At 50.3% G+C, this 20004-nt stretch overlaps 1 protein-coding gene across 2 annotated transcripts; it reads left to right on the forward strand.

Annotated features, from left to right (window-relative positions):
* The first annotated feature begins 319 nt into the window (after positions 1–319).
* PITX2 (paired like homeodomain 2) lies at positions 320–16126 on the forward strand. Of its 2 annotated transcripts, XM_021684484.1 has the most exons (4): positions 320–365; positions 849–986; positions 12124–12329; positions 14872–15435. In XM_021684484.1, the coding sequence occupies exons 1-4, from the start codon at positions 320–322 to the stop codon at positions 15433–15435; spliced, it is 954 nt and encodes a 317-aa protein (XP_021540159.1). The 2 variants fall into 2 exon arrangements, with proteins under 2 accessions (XP_021540159.1, XP_021540158.1); XM_021684483.1 differs by lacking the exons at positions 320–365; positions 849–986 and adding an exon at positions 11062–11269 and having other exon boundaries at positions 14872–16126.
* The last annotated feature ends 3878 nt before the right edge of the window (positions 16127–20004 follow it).

Consider the following 20004-nt stretch of genomic DNA (forward strand, 5'->3'; position numbering starts at 1 on the left):
TCCACAGCCTAAGTCCCCCAGAACACGATGGATTCATCCGTCCAGAGCGCCTGGGCGCATTCACCCCAACTCTGCAGAGAGAGATCCCCCTCAGGTCCATTCAGAAGTCCTGGACCAGGGGCTAGGGCGGGGCTGAGGCGGGGCGGCCAGAGGCTGTCAGGTCAGAGAAACACGCCGGAAACCCAGCACAGAGTGGGCGCTTAACAGCGAATCTGAATTTGTCCGTCCGCCCCACAGGTAGCCTCCACTGAGCCCCGCACGCTCGGGGACCGCCGCTTCTCACAGCCCTCCTTCTCTTTTCTTTTGCAGATAACGGGGAATGGAGACCAACTGCCGCAAACTAGTGTCGGCGTGTGTGCAATTAGGTAAGGGTCGCTTCTCCTGCCCGGGTCACCCGACGGGGAGACCGCACCGCGCGAGGGCGGCAAGAGGGCACCGGCCCCCTGGGGAGGCAGTGGCGAGGGGCTCTTCCAGGAGGGGCCGGCCGGGACCAAAGGGACGCAGAACCAGGACGCCGGTGGCCTCCCCCGGGGGCTCAGGGGTGGGGGCGGCCGTGGATAGGGAAGGAGCCGCTCGCCGCGGCCCGACGCCTGGGGCCTACTCCTCCCGGAGAGAGCCGCTGGCAGCCAGGGAGGCGCGGAGAAGAGTACGCCGCCCTGCGCCGCGTTGCCAGAGGGTCCGGGAGACGGGAGTGCCCTCCGCCCTTTCCTCTAACTGGGTCTTTGCTCTTTGTCCCTTTTTCTCTTTTTCGTCCTGCTCCTCCCCCGCCTCCCCAACACCCCCGCTTCTTTCCGCGGCGGTCCCGGGCGTCTCTCTACCCGCTTGTGGGGCGGGCGCGCGTGGCCCAGGCGTGCAGCCGGCGGCCGTTGAATGCCTCTTCTCCAAAGACTCCGAAATCAAAAAGGTCGAGTTCACAGACTCTCCCGAGAGCCGGAAAGAGGCGGCCAGCAGCAAGCTCTTCCCGCGGCAGCATCCCGGCGCCACTGGTAAGGCCGGGAGCGAAGCGCAGGCCGCGCGTAGGGCACCCGCCTCCGGGCCTCTGGGCTTCGGGTAAGGCGCACGCCGGCGAGGCCGCCAGAGTCGGCGTGCCTGCTCCGTGACTGAGACACTTGGCCTCTGGGTGGGACGGGAAGCAGCCGTCCCAGGGACGTTAATTCCTTTCCCCAAATTATACTGCACTCCTGAGACCCAACACCTCTCCCTCTTGCTCCTTCTCGCTCTCTCCCTGTGGCCTGATCTCCTATCCATACCCCAACCGATCTCTGTGCCTCTGGCTGGCGCGGAAAAGTAGTCCAACAGCGACCTCTGTCGCCCGCCATGTCCCACTGCGTGCAGCACCACCAAGGGTCCACCCCGCCCCTGCAGCTCTCAGCGGTGCCCCGCCCAGGCTGGTGGGTGCGGGGTTTTCCACGGGAGGCTTGTGTTGGCAAGGATTCGCCTGGTCGGGAGGTAAGAGAGCTCACTGGAGCCCCGCAGAACTTCAGGGCAGCGACCGTGCGCAGCAGCCAAGGGTGTACTGAAGTGTGTGCCCCTGTCGACGCGAACCTACCTGTTGTGCAGGTTGCAAGGCCTCGGGTCTTGGTGGTGTCGTTGCTAAATTAGCGGGTTTCATTGTGGACGAGTCAAGGGACACTGCTGCTCAGTCTGCAGGCTTGTGTAAAAGTTAAAACGCCTCCAACCCGCTGCACAGGCCTTTGCTGAACTGAAACTTACCCTTTAATTGTGTGTGTGTGTGTGCGTGTGTGTGTCTAAGGATGAGGGGACAAGCTTCCCCTTAGAATACATGAGAAACTCAAACTTAACCGTTCTTCTATTCTCCGGGTTTTCCAGGTTACTATAATAGTAAGTGCCTGGCCTTAGGAAGTTGTTGACCTTTGATAGTGTGAGGAGATAAAGCCCCCCACCGCCCTCAGCCCCTAACCCCCTCTTTCCGGATTAAAGTGTAAGGATACAAATGTAATGTGTGCCGGAGGGGGGCGAATTGGGATCCCCGCCAAGTAAACAAACCATATTACTAAGAAGAAAACAAAGGCCCTGCATTCGGGCTTCCCAGTAAATCTGAGAAAATTATCATTTGTCTAAATAAAATTTCTAAAGTGGTCTGGAGCAGAGCAGTCTCGACACCACAATATCGCGAGTCCTCCTGCTGGGCCAGTTAAACGCTCACTTGTCCGGGATTAACCCCATGGGGTTAAATGGGGCCATGCAGAGATAACGTCGGGTGATTTCTGTCATTAAGATTGTGTTAAATTCTTCCTCTGTTTGATAATTGGTCGTAAAAATAAATTATTAGACCGGAGTATGTTTGGGATAGGGTTAAAAATCAAGAACGGCGATGACTCCTGGGGAAATATTTTGTGCGGGTTCAGTCCTGACCCTGGCCAGACTTGGGGGAGCTCCCCAATCTCGCTTCGCCTGGGGTGGGTTGGCAACCACGGAGCTGAGGCTGAGGTTTCCTGCTGCGCTGGGAGCAGGAGCGCTACAGGGTGTCTTCTATCCCCGCCCCAACCCAGGGCTCCCAGACCTCAGGAATGGTTTCTGAGGACAGGTGGTCTCCATCTGAGCTAGGGAGGCAGGGCCCGTTGGAGGGGAGGCTGGAGATGGGTTGGAGGCCTCCTAGGTGGGCAAGAAACTGCAGAGAGCGCGTCCTTTCTGCTGCAGTCACAATCCCCGCTTGGGCCACTGAGCATCCACTTTTGATCATTAGCAGATAAATAAAGAACTAGAAATAAACGAATGATTGTTTTCTTAACCATTTGAGGCCAGGATTATTTTAGTGCATGTGAAAGGCTCTACACTGGCAACAATCTACCTTTTGGACCGAAGAGGAAAGTTGCTGCCTAAACATGTTTAATGCCATTAATTAAGGAGAGGTATGTGATAGGGAGAAATGCCGAATATCTTGATTTTTATTGGCTTTTAGGGATGTGGTAGAAAAAAAAATGTCACACATGTGTAGGCAAAACTACAGTGCCTCGGAAGGAAGGTTGCCAGAGTCCCCTCTACTGAATATAAGTTGATTTAACTCATGTGATAGGCAAACTCCTGGCCACAGCCTGCTTTTAAAAGAAAGATTTTTCTCCTTTATTTTTTATAACCTTTTTTTTTTTTTTTTTTGGTTTCAAAAAGAAAAAATGTTTACAATGACGTGCAGTTTTCAAACGGAATCGTGATGCTTTATATTGGTGCAATCCTCTCAACCCCTCAAAAACAGTGTGCTCTCGTTGAAGACTGAAAACGGTCTCTAAGTAGACAAGGTTAACCTCTGGAAGGCTCCAGCTCTGCGTTCCTTCCCAAGGGAACCCTGTCCCCTTGATAGCCATTGGGCTGACCCACGGCTTGGCTGGAACCCTGGAACTGGAGGGGGCACGAGGTTGGCTGCAGGTTTGAGAGAGGGTTGAAGGAGGAATGGCTAGGCATCCAAGTGGAGGGAGGAAGAGTTGGCAAGTTAAAATGTACCCCCAGAAAGAAGGGACAGGGGTCTGCTGAGAACGTCCCCCTAGAACAGAGATCCTTGACTTCCTTGCTTTGGGTGTCCCAAAAGAAGCCTCTTTGCTGAAATCAAACAGTGTTCTTGACTTTCAGGAAGGGGAGGGAGTGATCCTCCCCTGTCAGTAACCCTTAAAGTTTCGGGGCGGTGGCTCTGGTTTCCGGGCTGAAAACGGACAGAGCTGCTGGGACCATACTTGGGCGGGTACCTTCGCCGGGCTTTCCCCAGAGACGCCATTAATTTTTAAATAGCTTTGGCTCAGTGGATGAGCTGCAAGAGTCTCACCCAAGTTTCTGGGGTGCTCGGACTTCCTTCCCTTGGGAGGGAGACTCCAAGGCCCCTTGTGGCGCCCCCAGCCGCGACACACACACTCTCAGCAAGCAGCTAGATCTCAGTCTTCTTCAGAGGACCCGGGGTAACCCCTGCCGCCTTGGCAAACCCTTCATTCATTCAATCAGCAAATGTTTGCCGAGCACATACTGCGTGGATTCCTAATGTACCCCCTGAAAGCAAATAAGCCTGTTTCCCTTCGCGGTCATGAAGCCGCTTTCATGCTAACAAGGGTACCAGCGAGAGCAGTCCAGACCATCTCTAGAGAAACGCGAAATGGTGGTACGTGCAGCAGTGCTTGGGGCCTGAGCCGTTGTCTGAAAGAAGGGGGATGTTTAGAGGGTAGAAGGCTCTTAGTGATGAGGCCCAGGGCAAGGGACAGGGGCAAGCAGAAGGGGCGTGAAGTCTGGGGCAGAAGCAACCAGAGAGAGGAACAGGGTTAAGGAGAGGAGATTTCCATTTTTCCTTTACTACCGCCCCACCCCACCCCACCCCGCGCCAACTCTGTAGCTTATTGGCAGAAGCTGCCTCTGCGTTTTGTGGGGGTTTTTTCCCCGTCGGGGGAAATTGTACCAGTTGTGCAATAGGTAGTCAGTCCCTGCGGATCTCCGCCCGCAGAGGTAGTCTTTACAGGTCGTCGTGTTCCTTGCTACAGACACCAAGCGCGCTCAAAGTTTTTCGTAAGGCTGGTTGGGCTGTTATTCCGCACCGGCCGCTGTTAATATATGCAGCAGTTGTTAGAACGACTCGGGAGGGAAAGGGAAATGTATAAGGAAAGCTTATTCGTGAGCAGGAATATACTAATGGAACAATCTGATGTCTTCTTAATCCTATGTAAAAAGCTTTGTCGTCTTCCTAATATTGACTGAATGGGTAATTAATGGCTCTTCATCTAGGCGAATACCCTGTAATCCAAAGATAGGCAAAAGACAACAAGCCCAAGGTAGAAGACAAAAGGCCCAACTGTGGCCGTCACCCCCTTCCCCCACCAGGGTCTCCAAATAGGAAAGTTTCCTCTCAGGAGAAAAAAAGCAGGAGTGAGAGAATACAGGTACCTTTCCTAGGCTAGACTTAACCACAGAAACTGGTCGCCCAGGTCAATTCACTACTCTGTCTGCCCCTCCACCCCCAGTCTTCTCTGCATTTCTTTCTTCTCAGTTCCTCTAGGGAGTCACCCCCCTTTGGATCCTGACGAGAACCTTTTCTTCCCCCCAAACCCCATATTTCGTTTGGGGAAATGATTGATAAGAGAGGACCAACACACAAGGTCCTCAAAAGGCTCAGACAGAGGATTGAACCCCTCTCTGATCCAGGTGGAGACTCCTTTCTTTTACCACCGAAGGCAGAGTCTGGACAGACTAAGGTAGGTGGGAGGGAAGGAAAGAAATTAATAGGAGAATGAGCAGCAAAATTGTGTATATGTGTTAAAGAGTGATCAGGAGTGGTGGAGTCAACTTCATTGTAAGGCTCTGACATGAAGAGTGCCCAAAATTCTCCCAGCTTGTTTTTAACAGGCTGACATTTTAATTTAAACCTTTAGAAGTAATATATTACTTGGGTTACTACGATGAGGTGGGCTCCTTTTTTTTTTTTTTTTTTTTTTGTCAGCTGACAGCTTTTAAAATATTATTTCGCTAGGGAAATAAAAGCTTCATCTCAGATTATAGGTGGGTATTTTTGGATTTATGTGATTTATGGTCACCATGACAACTAATGCTGAATGTTAGCTACCAGCATGTCTGGAAGAGGGAAGACAGAAAAAAGGGAGAGCAAGAGAAATAGAAAAGGGAGAGGGACAAGAGCTAGAGGGGAGAAATACAGAAAAGAGAAAAAGAGGTGCGTTTTAATCCAATTTTTTTAAAAGTGACTTTAGTCAGTCCCTTGTTAGTTCTCCTCTCTGGACCTGGATATTAATGTCTATCTCATTCTCTTTTCTCTCTCTCTCTCTCTCTCTCTCTCTCTCTCCCCCCCATCTATCCCTATCTCTCCCCCCCCTCTGAAACAAATTTATACCATTCTCTTTATTTGACTTTTCTGCAGCTAGTTGTTTTCTGAGATTAAACGATGGCCTAATAAACCTGCAGTGTTAACAAACTAATGTAAAAAGGCATATAGCACGTGGGTTTCATGGTTTCAGAGGCATCCCCTCCCCCAACCCGTCCTGCCTCCTCTAATCCCTGCTCTTCTCTTCACGCGCCAGTGTGGGGGTACCTCCCCCTACCACCCCGAGCACCCGCAACCAGTTACTCCAAACCTCAGGTGGTTGAGTGTGGGGGACTAAAATATGAATGCCGTCTTCAGGGACCCAGAGAATGTGGGTGCTGCTCAGTACATGCACAGCTTTATGATTCAGAAAATAATCGGCCCCTTTTTACAAACCAGCACTTTTTTAAATCCGTTTAGAGAATGGGATGGGGATGGGGATCAGCCACAGTAAAGTTTTTCATTTCTGGGTGCTTCCGCTTCGTGGCTGGAGCGGGGTGGGGGGGGGGGGGGGGAACGGGGGCGGTACAATGAAGGAGGCCTTCGCAGCTCTATTTGTGTGTGAAGAAAGAGCCAGCAGAAGAAGAAGGGGAGAAAAGGCCACTTCTTGGGCAGGGTGCAAGGTCTCCATCTGACCTCTGTGCCTTACACCACACGCGCACGCACACACAATCACGCCTGTCACGCGGCTCTGAGCTGAGTCTGGGCTGGCCACCGCCTTGAGCTGGCCTGGACCAGAGCAAGACTCCCACCCCTCTACGATCTGACAGCGCAGGGAGACGTCTAATTGAGCCATCTTCCAGGTGAGCTTTGAGGACAGATTTTTTTTTTTTTTCCCCAAAAGTTGTGGATCGCTTGGTTGAATATCAGCCCATACTTGGGCCACCGCACCCGAGAGTTTGGCCGCGCAGTCCAACCAATCTCGCCAGGAGGGCCAGAGGGGCTTTGCGCAACTACCTCTACAGAGTGTGAAATTAAATAAGACCTTAAGACTGGTAATCGGTGGCAAATACCAGCAGCTCAAAACACTCCTGACCCCATGTCACACATTTCCCTCCTCAAGGGTCTTGCTTTGAAAGATTAAGCAAGAAAACCCAACTGAGAATTCTTGAATGTCTTCAGACTGGAAAACCCAAACCCGCACTGGGCTTCCTTTCGTGGAGACCTTACAGCACCTCCAGTTTCCCTGAACTGACCACCCTGATGTTTTTCTGGATGGGAAATTTCTGTGAGGGAGGTTAGGAAGTCCTAGAAATTTCTAGAACCAGTCAAAGAAGAGTGTGTGCGTGGGGAACACAAGGGTAGTGCTCAACCTGCAAAATACATAGGATTACTTTCAACCCCTTCTTTATCTATACTACCAGTATCTGTGCAACCACAAGTTTTTTTGTAGATTGTCTCCGAAGTTGCCCACCACCATCACCACCACTGTTTCCATTGAAAAGTGTTTCTTGGTTTCCCACTACTTGCTTTTCACCATCTAGACTTTTCATGTTGGCATACTCGTACCATCCATGGAGTGAATTCTGTGGGCCTGAGAAGGGGGTCAGCCAAGCTCACCATGTGTGAAGTGACTAGGAGATCGGGAGAGAGTTGAAACTCTGGAAAGATGCAAAGAAATGCCTTACTGGCTAAGCTGATGGTTGGGGGAGGCATTATATATTATGTATGTGCATATCTAGATAGACGATTGATTGATTGTTAGATATGGTTATGTTCTTACTTTAACCAGAGATCTCCAGATAATTGTCTTTATTTTCCACTTGATTTTGCAATGGGTAGATACAATATAAGATTCTTTATTTTTTTAGGCTTTTAGGCTGTCTGGAGATCACCAGTACTTCCAATATCTCCCACAATTTGGCACTATGAGGAGCTGTCACTTGCTCTTGGGTGTTTCAACCACTTTGGAAGCTGATTTGGAGACTAGGTCTTTCATATGTGTATTTGCCGTGATGTGAGTTCTGTCAGTCAGCAGAGCCATGGAGTTTAAAATCAAAATTCTGTGGATTTAATGAGAGATGGGCTTCGATATCTATATGGTTCTGTGGAGCTTCTCAGCTCTCCTGAGTAAGGAGTTTTAAGAAACACCCAGAGCCTCCACCAAAAATTGCAGCTCCGGGATTTGACTCTCAAAGAAACTAATACTAAGAAAGAAATTATGTTCACTATGGTGGGGAGTTTTTCATTCTTTCATGTGATGGAGTTTCTTCATGAAATGAAGCTTTATGGGTTTGGTATTTTGGGGATTGCAGCTATGCTGAGGTTTAAAAAGGAGAAACTGGAATATGATTAGTAAACACATTGGGCAGAAAAGAGCTGGATTCATATTGACTTAGTTATAGGTCATCGGCTGGCAGTGCAATGGGAGGAAATATTTACTTTACACATATACTTTATGATCTTGGGGGAATTAGAGGAAATTCAATAAGAAAATGGCTAGAAACATTTAAAACCCTTATTTAAAAGACTTAAGCAAATTAGAGTCTTATCAGATTAAAAACCACTACAAATGTAAGAGCATTGTCTTCGGTGAAATGCTGTGGGGTCTGAGGAGATTCTCCGCCAAATCTCAGGGATAAAATGCGTCATTTAAGCACCAGATAATGAGCAGAATGTAAATTAATTTAACCTTCTTTACCAACAGGCTGCTGGTGTAATATGTATAATTTAGTGATAAGATTGCAGGACCTAATATAGCTGGATGTATGAGCCTTAGCTAATGCAGACCTGTCACATGAGGATGTGTTCTGCACTGAGCAGGTGTGTGTATGCTTGAAATGGGGTAAACTGGAATAAAAGGTTAAAACCAGAAATGCTGATTTTAAACCTTACTATAAAGAAAATTCCTCCTTGCAGCTATATTTTTCTTAAAGTAGGATGATACTTCTGGGGAGAGACTGAAGAACAATTCTCATTTGGTTCTTTGGATGGCTCTCAAGCATGTTTAAAATGGGGGAGGAGTTGCAGATAGGGTTTGGCCCGGAGAGCCAGGCAAAGGAGAGACACATAGGTTACAAACATATTTGTAGTCTGCTTCATCCACTCTGACCCAGACTGCTTACGTTTCCCAATCTTGTGAACAAGGACAAGGAGGGAGTTTTCTGGAGATACCTCCTACTGGTGTTACAAATCATTGACTGTAATGTCAAACAAATACACATTCAGGGATGATAACACTAACTCCACAATAAAGCAATCACCAATGCAGAAACCCAAAGGAGATTAGTTTGTGCTCTCCTGATGACCTAAGCAGAGGACAAAAGGACTTTCCAAAAATTATTTTGAATGATATGTTTGTTTTTCCTTTTTTGGAAATTAAAGTTTTTTGGAAATAGTGTTGTAAAGAGTTGGATGTCCCCAAAGATGGCTTTTTTCTTCTTTTTTAAAAAATAAATGAGTAAGGCTTTGCTTTTCCTAGCTGAGTATTCTGCTAGGTTTTTACCCTTCGCCCTCACCCTACTGCCTCTGCCTGCTTGGACTTTAAAGATTCAACAGCCTTGAGCTCCCTAGGAAAAGAAAATGACTTAAAAATTATCCTTGAAATTGGTTATTTGGCAACATTCTTAATTGTATGGAAATTCATTAAAGCATATTTTATATATAATTAGCTCAAGGTTGTTGATTCTGCGGGCTTTATGGATTTGAATCTGATTGATAATAAAGTAAACAAGAGAGTCGAATTTAAAGCGGGCTCTCTCTAGGGTTAGGACAAGCTCAATACAGTGTACAAGGAATTTGAAAGATCTAGGATATGTGTCTTAATCAACGCTAAGTAGAATGGATAAGCTTTCAGCATTTTGAAAATGCTGGGTTAGGGTTTCTATTCTATAGTGTATTCTCTGTCTGGGGACTAATAAGCATTACAGAGAACGTGATCTGAGGCGACTTTTTATTCTTGTATAAATCCAGAGTGAACCACCAAACAGTTGTTCGTTTAAAGTCAAGGTAATTTTCTTTTGACGGGTCCATTTGCTTCTCGATTTCTAATTTATTAGCCTGCCTTCTCAGGGCTTTGTCTTCTTTGCAATTAAAGTAAAGCTTCTTCAGATTAGCGCAGCATTCACTTGACAGCCTGTTTGGAAAATTTAAGCTCGGAGAGGTGATTTGTTGCTGTTTTCTAAATTTTCTGGTTTTAAGTAGCATGTCTCCTTTCCATCCAGGAAGAGAAAAACATCTCTCCATTGGAATTGGTTGTAGTGAGATACAAAAGGAAGGTGTGGGGAGGCTTGTTGATCCTTGTACCTTTCAGCCCTCGACCTTTCCGTTCCTTTCTTCCGAGCCTTTTACTCCCGGCCTCACCTCTCTACCTCCCCGCCTGAACTAAAAGCCGGACGGTCTTCGGCCGGGGCAGAGCAGAATTCCCGGGCGCCGGCGGGTGTAGACTTGGTGGGCACAGTGAGGTATTAGCCCGGCCCCACACAGCTGATAGGTGCAGACAGGGCTGTCCCTCCGCCGCGGCTCGGGGTCTCCTGATTGGTGCGGAGCCACGTCACTCCCGCTGGGCGAAGGGTCTGGGAGGAGTCGGAGGCGGGGAAGGTTGGGAGGGCCGCGGCAAAGTGACGTCTGGGCGCCAGGAAGCCCGCCTCTGGTTTTAAGATGTTAGGCCAACAGGGAAGCTCGGAGCCGCAGAGCTGGTCCGTCGCTCGCCCAGGTGCCGGGAGTTGAGCTGCTGCGAGTCCGTGCTCGGGCTCGACGGCCCGAGGGGGTGTGCGTGTGCGCGCCGCGGAGGGTGCGCCCAGAGGCCCGCGCCGCTGCCGCTGCCGCAGCCGCAGCCACCGCTGCGGGGGATCTAATATCAGCTACCTGTCCCTGTCACTCTTGACACTTCGCTGTCAGGGCTGCCGCGCGGGGGGCGGGCAGATCGCGAACGCCGTTAGCTTTCCTTATTGGAGGGGTACTTGGGGGAGGGAGGGAGGGAAGAAAGGGGTCTTTGCCCACTCTGGTTTCTCTTTGGAGCTTGGAAGCCTGCTGCCCAAAGACGCTCCGAGCTGTGCCCTCCTACCCACATCCCCATGTCTCCGTTTGCCCGCTGACTTTCCGCCGCCGGACCCTTTCGCTAGAACCTTCCGAAGGAGAGGGGGACAGGGACAGCTCGGTTCAAAGACTCAGCAGGGGTTGTGCTCCCTGGCTTTGCCCGCGGCGGCCACAGCGGAGAAACTCCGCGCCTATAGCGCAAAGCCGAGCAGGCGGCGGCGGCCACGGGGTTTCGGCCGGGCGGCAGCCCAGGACTTGTAGGGCGGCGCGCTCCTTCGTCCATGAACTGCATGAAAGGCCCGCTGCACTTGGAGCACCGAGCAGTAGGGACCAAGCTGTTGGCCACCTCCTCGTCTTCCTCCTGTCACCATCCCCAGCCACTGGCCATGGCTTCAGTCCTGGCTCCCGGTCAGACCCGCTCCCTGGACTCTTCCAAACACAGGCTGGAGGTGCACACCATCTCTGACACCTCCAGCCCCGAGGCCGCAGGTAAGGCGCCGCGCGGCCCCCAGGTACCCGGGTCTTAGCCGCCCCTTGCGGCTCGGCCTTTCTCGCCCCCAAGGAAGTCGGCCCCTCCTGGGGGAGGCGTGGTGGGAGTGGTCGTTTAGTTTGCTTCCCGCAGAACTTCCGGAGCCAGGATTCTTTTGGCTCCGTGTGCCTTTCTCCCAACCTCGACCGCCTGAGGTGCCGCGAACGCCGCGAGCCATTCTCCTACTCTTCCCTATTCCTATCCTGGCCTCCCGAGGTTTCCTGGGTCACAAAAATCCCAGCATCTCCATTCGAAGACGTTCAGGGACCAGCCCCCAGCCCCCCAACCCGGTCCCTGTTCTCTTGGCTTTTAGCTCCCGAGAAGCTGCTCCTGTTAGAAAAGTATTTCCGAAACTACGCCGCAGAAGAAGCGGTATTTCTAAAGGGCAGAAGAACTTGGGTGGGTGACCGAATCCCAAAATCTACCTTTACTAGCCTTCCGAAACCGCATCGAGGTCTGAGGGGGCTCTGTAAAAGGCGCGCGTGCGGGTGTCCGAGGAGATTTGGTGTGTCTGCGCAGAGGTGTGTAAATATACTTGAAAGCAGAGGCTATAAAAATGAATGTGCCTTTGCCCTGAGATAAACATGTAAATAAAACGTGCGGCGCTGGGGGAGGGGAGGAGATGGGGCGCTCACACCCACACTCCCATCTGCACACCCTACAGTCGCAGCGCTCCCCGCGGCCCGGAGAGGCCGCTCACACACTCCTCGCCTGGCAGCCCATCTCATCCCCGGCCTCCGCCGCCGGGTCCACCTGGAGTTCGCGGGCAGCAGGTGGACGTGCTGACGGGAACCTTTGTGTGTTTCGTTTTCAGAGAAAGATAAGAGCCAGCAGGGAAAGAATGAGGACGTGGGCACCGAAGACCCGTCCAAGAAGAAGCGGCAACGGCGGCAGCGCACTCACTTCACCAGCCAGCAGCTGCAGGAACTGGAGGCCACTTTCCAGAGGAACCGCTACCCGGACATGTCCACGCGCGAGGAAATCGCCGTGTGGACCAACCTCACGGAAGCCCGAGTTCGGGTAGGACCCCTCGCGGAGCCTGGGAAGGCTAGGAAGGAAGCCATTGTAGAGATGCAGGCCACGTAGACCCGGACGGAGGGAGTGCGGAAGGCGGCGTCTCCCGGAGGGCTCGGGTGGTGTGCCTTTGCAAAAGCAGAAGGCCTCTCGGCGGCCCCGGTTGCGAGGTTACAGCTCCCCCTTAGGAGACAGGCGGTAGGCCTGGCGCGGGCGCCCGGAGCGGCACCCGCTCACTGCCCCGCCACCGCTAGCCCTTCCGAACCGGGCCGCGTGGCATTTCCCTGCACAGGCCATTGTGCTCCCGGCCTGCAGTCGCCAGATGAGCGCTAATAAAATCCCTCCCAGGCCAGGAGGCGAGAACAGGCTCCAACCTGTGCGCTTTTAACAAGAAATACCCGCCGGAGACATGCAAGATTTGGTCCTCCGTGGGAAACTTTCCCGCCCAGCCTAGCCCGGCCTTTTCTCTCTCTACTCAGCTCGTCCTCCTTACGTAGTCTTTGAGGTTTTTGGGCCATTCAGGTCTCGCCCATACCCTGTCCCTTAGTTTTGTGATTTACGGAAGCAGTTTTGATACACACCTACTATCCTATTAGTCCTCTTAGAAAGAAAAGAAAAAAGAAAGACTTTTCCGTTTGGTTTATTTATCTTTTCTCAGGAGATTGTTACTAATACCCTTCTTCCCAATGATAATAGTTTTTTTTAAAGGGGGGGGTGGCTTACCTTTGTAGCAAATCTGTACTTTATGGATTGGCAAAAGTGAACTTAAATTACCCAGTAGCAACATCCTGGTTTATTCTGGCCAGTGGAAAACTCCAAATGTGTTAGGATTCTGGAAGCAGAAACACAAATAGCAGGATCCAGAGGCTTTGCTGTTAAGACAAGGAAAAAAGAAATAAAAAAAAAAAAGCAGCAGCAGCAGCTCTGGATGGAGAAATAGAGCCCCCAGTTAGAGCAGGGAAGAAAGAAGAAAACACTATACAACAATAACGACAAAAAATAAAATAAATAAAGACCAAAATGCTTTCCCAAAGCAGAGAGAACGAAGGCACTCTCTGGGTGGCATTTGTGTAGGATATGTGGCTATGCTGGTGGATAACAGCCGGGATGAAGTTGAAAATGGTTTTAGTTTAACTGCTCAGAGCTAGACCTCTGGCTCTCCGGCCGCATGGTTTTGCGCAAGGTCAGTCTTTCATTAGCTCTCCTACGCTTCGGGGGAAGGGGACTTGCACGTACTCTTCTTGCCTGGGCAAAGTTTAGATGGCCTAGGGTAGAAACTGCAAGTGGTTAAAATAAAAACACTATCAGTGGGTTCTCTGGAATCCTTCGGAAAAGACCTCTTCCCCCCCCCCACCCCCACCCCCTTCGGTTTTTCTGCAATCCCTCCCAGGTTCCCTGCCCCTACCATGCTGGGCTTTCGCTCCCTCTGGCTGCCTCCATCCAGGCCCGCTGCGTGTCCAGCCAAGTGGGAGTGAAGCGTGCTTTTTTTATAGCAGTCGGGTGCAAAGAGGAAGGGGGATAAAAAGGAAATCGAGAATGAAAGGGAAAAGGAAAAAAAAAAAGAAAAAAAGCGGATTAGGCGGCTGGGCCCGGCTGAGATGTGTAATGTGAAACATCACCGGTGTCAGCTCTGAAATCTGGGGCCAGGCCTCACTCCAATACACAAAAGCCTTAGTCTGGGACGACGGGCGGGCCCGATGTGGATTGAGAGAAGGGTTGCGTCGGGGCCACCGGACGCGGGTGGGGGCTGACCGGGTTAGGCGGCTGCTCGCAAAGCCAAGCAAATGGTCTGGGCCCGGCGGAAACAGCGCTGGGCGCGGGGGCCTGGCCTGGAGTGGGCGGAGGGTGAGAACAAGCCGAGCGAAGGGAGAGGGAGGCTGCGGAGCAACCGGTTCTGGGTTCCCAGAGAATTACAAGCCAAGCTTGAGGAGTTTAGGAGGCCGAAGGGAGGGTGGTCTTTTGCTTTTTGATTCCTTATTTTGCTAGGCGAGGATGGGGGTCGAGGCCTGGCGCCAGTTGTGAGAGCACGTTCTGTGGAGTGGGGGGCGGCAGGGGAGGTCTGAGACAGGAGGGAGGAGCTGTGTAAAAGAGAGCCCGGGCCTCTGGTGCCCTAAAAGCCCCTTGTCCTCATCACTGTGTCTGTGGCTTTGGAAGGGAAGCAAGTTTGCAAGGCGGCCGGGTAAGGGTTGGGCGGAAAACCCGCTGCCCCGCGTTTATTTTACAGTAAGTGTTTTTGGATCCTGAGGAGGGCCTGGGTTAGTGAACAAGCCGCCCACAGGCCACCAGGTGTTGGACTGGGGTTTGTGGCGCAGTTCAGAGCCTGGGCCTCCCTCGCTTGTACGGGGCTCAGGCAGCTGGGGCCCCAGGGGCGGTGGGCGGTTGGGGAAAATTGGGGGGGCCGGGTTGTGTGCGTGCGCGCGCATGTACGTGTGTGTGCGTGTCCGTCTGTCTGTCTGTCTCTCGGAGGTGGTGGCCTCTGGTGCTTTCTGGGATCGTTTTACTAATGCGATCTGTGGCATCTGTTTGCTCCCTTGCCTTCCACCCCCAGGTTTGGTTCAAGAATCGCCGGGCCAAATGGAGAAAGCGGGAGCGCAACCAGCAGGCCGAGCTGTGCAAGAATGGCTTTGGGCCGCAGTTCAACGGTCTTATGCAGCCCTACGACGATATGTACCCGGGCTATTCCTACAACAACTGGGCCGCCAAGGGTCTCACGTCAGCCTCTCTGTCCACCAAGAGCTTCCCTTTCTTCAACTCTATGAACGTCAACCCCCTGTCGTCGCAGAGCATGTTCTCCCCACCCAATTCCATCTCCTCCATGAGCATGTCGTCCAGCATGGTGCCCTCAGCTGTGACCGGTGTCCCGGGCTCCAGCCTCAATAGCCTGAATAACTTGAACAACCTGAGCAGCCCGTCGCTGAATTCCGCGGTGCCGACGCCCGCCTGTCCTTACGCGCCGCCGACTCCTCCGTACGTTTACAGGGACACGTGTAACTCGAGCCTGGCCAGCCTGAGACTGAAAGCAAAGCAGCACTCCAGCTTCGGCTACGCCAGCGTGCAGAACCCGGCGTCCAACCTGAGTGCTTGCCAGTATGCCGTGGACCGGCCGGTGTGAGCCTCGCCCACAGCACCCGGATCCTAGGACCGTGCCGGATGGGGCAACTCTGCCCTTGAAAGACTGGGAATTACGCGAGAAGGTCGTGGGCACTAAAGAAAGGGAGAGAAAGAGAAGATATAAAGAGAAAAGGAAACCACTGAATTAAAGAGAGCTCCTTTGATTTCAAAGGAATTTCCTCAATGTCTGACATCTTTCACTAAAAGTATTTCCGACAGTTGCAAGGACACACACAAATGTTTGACTGGATATGACATTTTAACATTACTATAAGCTTGTTATTTTTTAAGTTTAGCATTGTTAACATTAAAATGACTGAAAGGATGTATATATATCGAAATGTCAAATTAATTTTATAAAAAGCAGTTGTTAGTACTATCACAACAGTGTTTTTAAAGGTTAGGCTTTAAAATAAAGCATGTTATACAGAAGCGATTAGGGTTTTTCGCTTGTGAGCAAAGGAATGTACATACTAAATGCCACACTGTATGTTTCTAACATATTATTATTATAAAATAATGTGTGAATATCAGTTTTAGAATAGTTTCTCTGGTGGATGCAATGATGTTTCTGAAACTGCTATGTACAACCTACCCTGTGTATAACATTTCGTACAATATTATTGTTTTACTTTTCAGCAAATATGAAAAATGTGTTTTATTTCATGGGAGTAAAATATACTACATACAAATTGGTCTGGATTCTTTCTGCCCTCCTCTGTCACCTGGCCAGGGTTTCTCAGTCACTGCTTCCTAAACAAACCAGTTCCCTCTGCCCACCTAGTTAAACACACAAGGCAGCAGGACTTATTTAAATTTGGTAGAAATAAATTATAGTCATTCATCAGAACCTAAAAAGAAAAAAAAAAGAAAAGCCACTCCCAGGGGAAAAAAAAAAAAAAAGGCTGCAAAGTCTGGTCTTGTCTCCCAGATTTTTCTTTGGCTTAAACCCAGAGGATTCCATTATTGCTAGCAAATAATGTAAGAGAGAAAGGAGAGAGAAATTTAGGAAGTATGTCAGCTTGGATTGACTTCTTTGGGGGGGGAGGTCTTCACATCCAGTAAATTGTTCTGGAGAATTATGTGTGTATGTATACATGTACAGTTTATATACATTCCTCTCAAGAGGAATACATCTATAATAAGTTTACAAGGAAACACCTCCAGTTCAAAATATTTAGGCCTCCACGTTTATCTTTCAGGCTTAAGTAGAGAGATTCTTCATGTTATATTGCATTCTATTTCCAAATCCTTTCGAGACATTAAAAGAAACAAAGACCATTTCTAATAACTACAGCCCTTTAGTTTCCCAAAGAGCCCAGGGGTTGAGAGGTTAGAGTGGAGTTTCCTGAGTCTTGTAGGGCAATATGTAGTTGAGGCAAAGGTCACGCTCCCCGTGTTTTGTTTTAAATAATATTGACCCATTAATTCTAAACCTGCTTGTTCCTGAAATTATACAGGATTATGGTTTGCAAACTGCGGGACAATGAAGCAAATCAAGATGAATTACAGCCCTGGCCCTCCCTCCCATCCTCTGACATCTAAGCGGGGAATGAGGTCGGTGTGAGTGTTTAAAAGAACTTTAAGCACCCGCTCTTCCTTTGTTGGTGGTTTTCAGCCTTTTTTTTTTTAATGTGAAATTTGATTTCGTAACAAATCGTAGCAAATACGACTTAGTCCGAAGGAATTCATTACCCAGGCGCTGGGGGAGGGGGGTGAAGGGTAAAATCTGAGGTCCTTTGCTATTCTGGTCACCCTCCTCCCCCAGTGGGCGAGGACAAACACAACCCTGGGGAATAGGGAGCGAAAAGTAGCCAGCAGTTTTCTGGAGCCGAGAAAACCTGTGTTTTTGCGCTTAGGTTACTTTTATCTGGCTGAAACTTTACCTATAAGCTTTTGAGGCTCAGACACTGAGTCTTTGTTCTGCATGGGCCTGCTGCTGCCACTTAAAGAGATCGCAGATAATGTCCCCGATTTAAGATCGGTGCTCAATGCACATTAACTTTCTTTCTTTCTTTTTTTTTTAAGCTCTGCCTCTAACCTACGGAGGGATCACGCGGCGGTGGGGGGCAGATAAAAGCCCTTTGGCCGAGGGTCACCTCCGTCCTTGTTGTTCACTTGAGAGCAGTGGAGAGGAAAACGGTCCCCACGGGCGGACTTTGGCTTCTGGAGCCGCGGAGCCCAGCGGTCCGGGCCTCCCCGAGCTCCGCCTGGTATGGGGGGAGGGGCGGCGGGGGGAGGGGAGGGAGGGGACTGGGAGAAGGGATTTGGGGATGGGGGCTGGAAACGCTAACGAGACCTGCTGGGAGGATTTGCGTCTCCTGCAGGTCCAAGAATGACTTGGGAGAGCTGGCTACGGGAGGCGGACCTCGGCCTACTTTGCTGGCTGAAATAGAACTCTATTTCGAGGCAATTGATCAATCTGCAGAAAACAAAAATGGAAGTCGAGGTTTGGGAAGAGTTGTCTCATCCCCAACTTGAGTGGTGCGGGCTGGGGGCGGAGACTCGGGACTGATGAGAAGCCCTTTCTCCCACCTCAGCTCCTTTCCTTGGACGTCCAGAAGGAAGAATTACCCCCTTCACCACCCCCTTGTTTCCCACACCCAACTCCGCTCGCCCCCCGACCCTTTTCCGCCCCTCTTTTTCCCTTCAAGTGAGAAAAGCCTAGTTCCCGAGCCAGTGGAGTCGGTCCTCTCGCCCCTCCCGTTCACACGCGGGTCCCCCCTTCAGCCATCGCTACTGCCACCACCTCGGTTCCACTCAATCGATTTTTGCTGCATGTCAACACTTATTACCGGTGAGTGTGAGGGTATTTTTTCTCCTTCTCTAGGTCTCTTAATGATTTCTGAGCTAGTTGTGTATTAAGGTGCTTAAAGGAACCTTTAAGGTAATCTATAGCATGAACACCAACCTCCTCCGCTTGGGATCAAAGATGGCGAGCCGGAGGTCGGGCCCCAGGAGTCCAGGCCTCGTAGGCCTCAGCCCTCTGCCGCCCACCTCTGCGCGCCCAGAGGCTGGGGCTGGGGGTGCTGGGCCAGGAACCCCTCACCGACAATTTGCGGTCTAAGGGCTTTCTCCTCCTCCCGCCCCCCCCCCCCCCCCCGCCTTCCCCAGTCACCCCCTCACCTGTTACTCTAACCCTTTCTCCCGCCTGTCCTCGGTTTTTAAACTTTTAAATTTCCTAAGGCCTCAAACTCTTCATACCCCTAATAGCGAATTCAAATTGGTGGAGACCTGGGAAAAGGTGTGTGCGGCCCACGTTTGTCTCACTTTCCTCTCAGTTTCTAAATCTGAGTTTTACTGCTCATAACTTGGTTAGAAATTTAATTTTAAAAACTATGTTGGGCAACCTGAGCCATGTAAGCGGTTTGATTAGGAGCAAATCCTCCCCTTCGCCTCCCGGCCCTGCTCTTTCTTCCACCCCCACCCTTGTCCTGTGAGGTGCTGAAACCCGGGAGTGCCTTTAGGAGTGTAACAACAACAAAAATAATGGGGAAAAAATGAAGAGCATCTTAAAAGTCCCGGTATTCCTCGAAAGCCCCATAAATTAACCCTGTGAGGAGCAGCGAACTCTTTTTAAGGCGAGTCTATAAAAACCTGGCGCGTTGTCGAAGGAGGATAACCGCCCCCTGCCCCCGCGTCGCGAATGTGACCAAACAAAGGTCTGTCCTGCAATCCACATCCTAATCCACGGGCGCCTTCGCCGCCGTCGCCGGGGCTCCCAGCCTCCCGCCCGCAGTTCTCCGTCGACGCGGGCTACGCTGGGAGTCCCTGGCTCGCCGAGGTAAATTTTTTAGAGAGGGACAAAAAAAAGGGGGGGGGGATGTAATCAGATCAGAGGCTTTTATGAATATAGAGTCCCTATTGATTGATTTATTAACACCCCTCCCCCCCCCCCCCCGCAAGCAGCAGTTAATCTAAGCACATGGAGAAGCGAGAATCGTGACTGATTTGAGGGAGGAGAAGTAAACGGGAGAAGTTTCTTATAGCAGATTTTCAGAAGGAAATTTTTAAAACTACCCTTCCTCCCCCAGCGTCCCTAATCTGACAATTGTATTTTAACTGAACTTGAGAAAGTGATAATTGAAGACGAGATTTTTTAAAAAATAATATGTTATGTAGAAACCTGATTTTAGACACATAACTAATTTTCCTTTTCAGGTTTTAGCAAGAGAAACCAGAGAGATTTTACTCTAATCTTAAAAGTTTATTTATCACTCTACTTCCCAACTCCCCTTTCCCCGCCCCCCACGAAGAGTCTGTCTCATTGTTGACATTCTATCTGAAAAGATAAAATCCAGAATTTATTGTGCTTGGGATGTATAAGTTCATTCACTTCTTGCTGAGTATTTTATGCATTTTATGTAAATTTTGATCTTAGATTTTGTTTGAAGAATAGAGAAGGCCTGGAAAACATAAAAGGTACCATTGAAGATGTATTTAATTCTACTTAATTGCCTTTAAAAAATCATTGCTACTTCTTTTGTAACAATGTATTAACAGTTCAGTGGCAACTGCGGAAAACAGGAGATAGCTGAAGCTTCATTACTCAGTCAAAAAATGACTAAAA

The sequence above is a fragment of the Neomonachus schauinslandi genome, chromosome 2 (genome assembly GCF_002201575.2).
Source record: "Neomonachus schauinslandi chromosome 2, ASM220157v2, whole genome shotgun sequence".
In the NCBI taxonomy this organism is placed as follows: domain Eukaryota; kingdom Metazoa; phylum Chordata; class Mammalia; order Carnivora; family Phocidae; genus Neomonachus; species Neomonachus schauinslandi.

What these genes read in the sequence shown, in the direction of transcription:
- PITX2 (XM_021684483.1), top strand. Translation starts at nt 11,062, where the DNA reads ATGAACTGCATGAAAGGCCCGCTGCACTTGGAGCACCGAGCAGTAGGG. An exon ending in CTCCAGCCCCGAGGCCGCAG is followed by an intron (nt 11,270 to 12,123) that starts GTAAGGCGCCGC and finishes TTTCGTTTTCAG; the next exon opens with AGAAAGATAAGAGCCAGCAG. An exon ending in TCACGGAAGCCCGAGTTCGG is followed by an intron (nt 12,330 to 14,871) that starts GTAGGACCCCTC and finishes TTCCACCCCCAG; the next exon opens with GTTTGGTTCAAGAATCGCCG.